Here is a 1,500-nt window from a genome sequence, read left to right as displayed (position 1 = left end):
TAATAAAGAATTTTAAAAAACATCGAAAGACCATAATAAAAAAAATAAAGGATGAATAACAAATACGAGATATGAGGTTTAGCGAGCCAGACCAACACAACAAAATGAAACCCCAAAACCTGAAAAGGTCATGACAACTTCAAAATGATCAATGCGCCCAATCCATGCCTCCACTCTGCAAAGATGAGAAAAGGCGGAAACTAAAACAAAGAAAAAGAGCAGACAAAAATAATAATCAATTCCTTAAATCAAATGAAATCGTCTTAGGCTTAACTTTCATAGCGGATGCTTCACGACACAAGCGGATTTGACTTGACACCCTTTGTAGGTCCTAGTTGATTACTTAACTAGTTTTTAAAAACCATAACACTTAGTTTGTAAATATGACTTCATCTTAACATTTTTTGGACCATGCATACAAAAAAACCTTATAAAACTTAAGATGTCTATAAATACCCTTTTTCCCTTCACAACTATCTTCACAAAAAAAAGGAGAATTGAAGCAATATCACATCACTAAATCTCTCTTAACAATTCAACACACAAGATCCATCATGGGTTCCAAGAGAAACCCTAAAGCAGTTTCCCTGTTCCTCCTAGTGAACATTCTCTTCTTCTTTACCTTTGCTAATGGTTGCCCTACTTGCCACCCTCATAAAAGACACACTCATCATCGACGCTCTAATCCACCCTTTAATCCCACTCCAGGCACTAATTATCCACCCTATAATCCCACTCCAGGCACCAATCCACCCTTTAATCCCACTCCAGGCTCTAATCCAGGTACACCAGGCTCTAATCCAGGTTCTAACCCTAATTCTACAGTAACTTGCCCAATAAATGCCCTACAACTAGGAGTATGCGCAGATGTTCTAGGCGGGCTGCTAAACATAACGATTGGAAATCCTCCTGTGACCCCATGTTGTAGCCTCATTAGTGGACTGGTTGATCTCGAGGCAGCTGTTTGTCTTTGCACTGCCATAAGAGCAAATATTTTGGGCATCATTTTGAACATACCAATCTCTCTCAGTTTGCTTCTCAATGTTTGCTCAAGGAATGTCCCTCCAGGTTTCCAGTGCCCTTAGAGGATCGAGATGATCATGATCAAGAACAAGATCAAACTTTATTTGCAGCCTATTATTAATTAATTAATTGGTCCTTGATCAGGCCTTGCATGCTTTATTTATATCTACTACTTCATTTTGTGTAATAATAATTGGCTTATGAAGCCATTGCATGCATGCATATGCATGCTTCCAGATTGATATCCCTTCTTTAATTTCGTGTTTGCAGCTTAATTTGTTTGTAATAATAATATATAAATTATATTGTGTAATGTTCTTGGTATTTCATTTCAATGATTACCATTTAATATGATGTTTTGTTATAATATGATATTTCTTTAGTTAGAGCTTGTTTACTCATTTGTCCTTATTGTTAAAAAAAATCAGAAAAGAATATTTTTAAGTTCGTCAAATCTTACCTTAGATCTCGATCCCG

At 36.3% G+C, this 1,500-nt stretch overlaps 1 protein-coding gene across 1 annotated transcript; it reads left to right on the top strand.

Annotated features, from left to right (window-relative positions):
* The first annotated feature begins 425 nt into the window (after positions 1-425).
* On the top strand, positions 426-1,288 carry LOC124941886 (lipid transfer protein EARLI 1-like). The gene has a single exon (XM_047482255.1). The coding sequence runs from the start codon at positions 555-557 to the stop codon at positions 1,083-1,085; it is 531 nt and encodes a 176-aa protein (XP_047338211.1). The 5' UTR covers positions 426-554; the 3' UTR covers positions 1,086-1,288.
* Positions 1,289-1,500: the final 212 nt, after the last annotated feature.

This window comes from Impatiens glandulifera, chromosome 6 (assembly GCF_907164915.1).
Source record: "Impatiens glandulifera chromosome 6, dImpGla2.1, whole genome shotgun sequence".
Lineage (NCBI taxonomy): Eukaryota > Viridiplantae > Streptophyta > Magnoliopsida > Ericales > Balsaminaceae > Impatiens > Impatiens glandulifera.
The sequence above is the reverse complement of the archived record's forward strand: the minus strand, read 5'-3'. Positions and strand labels throughout refer to the sequence as shown.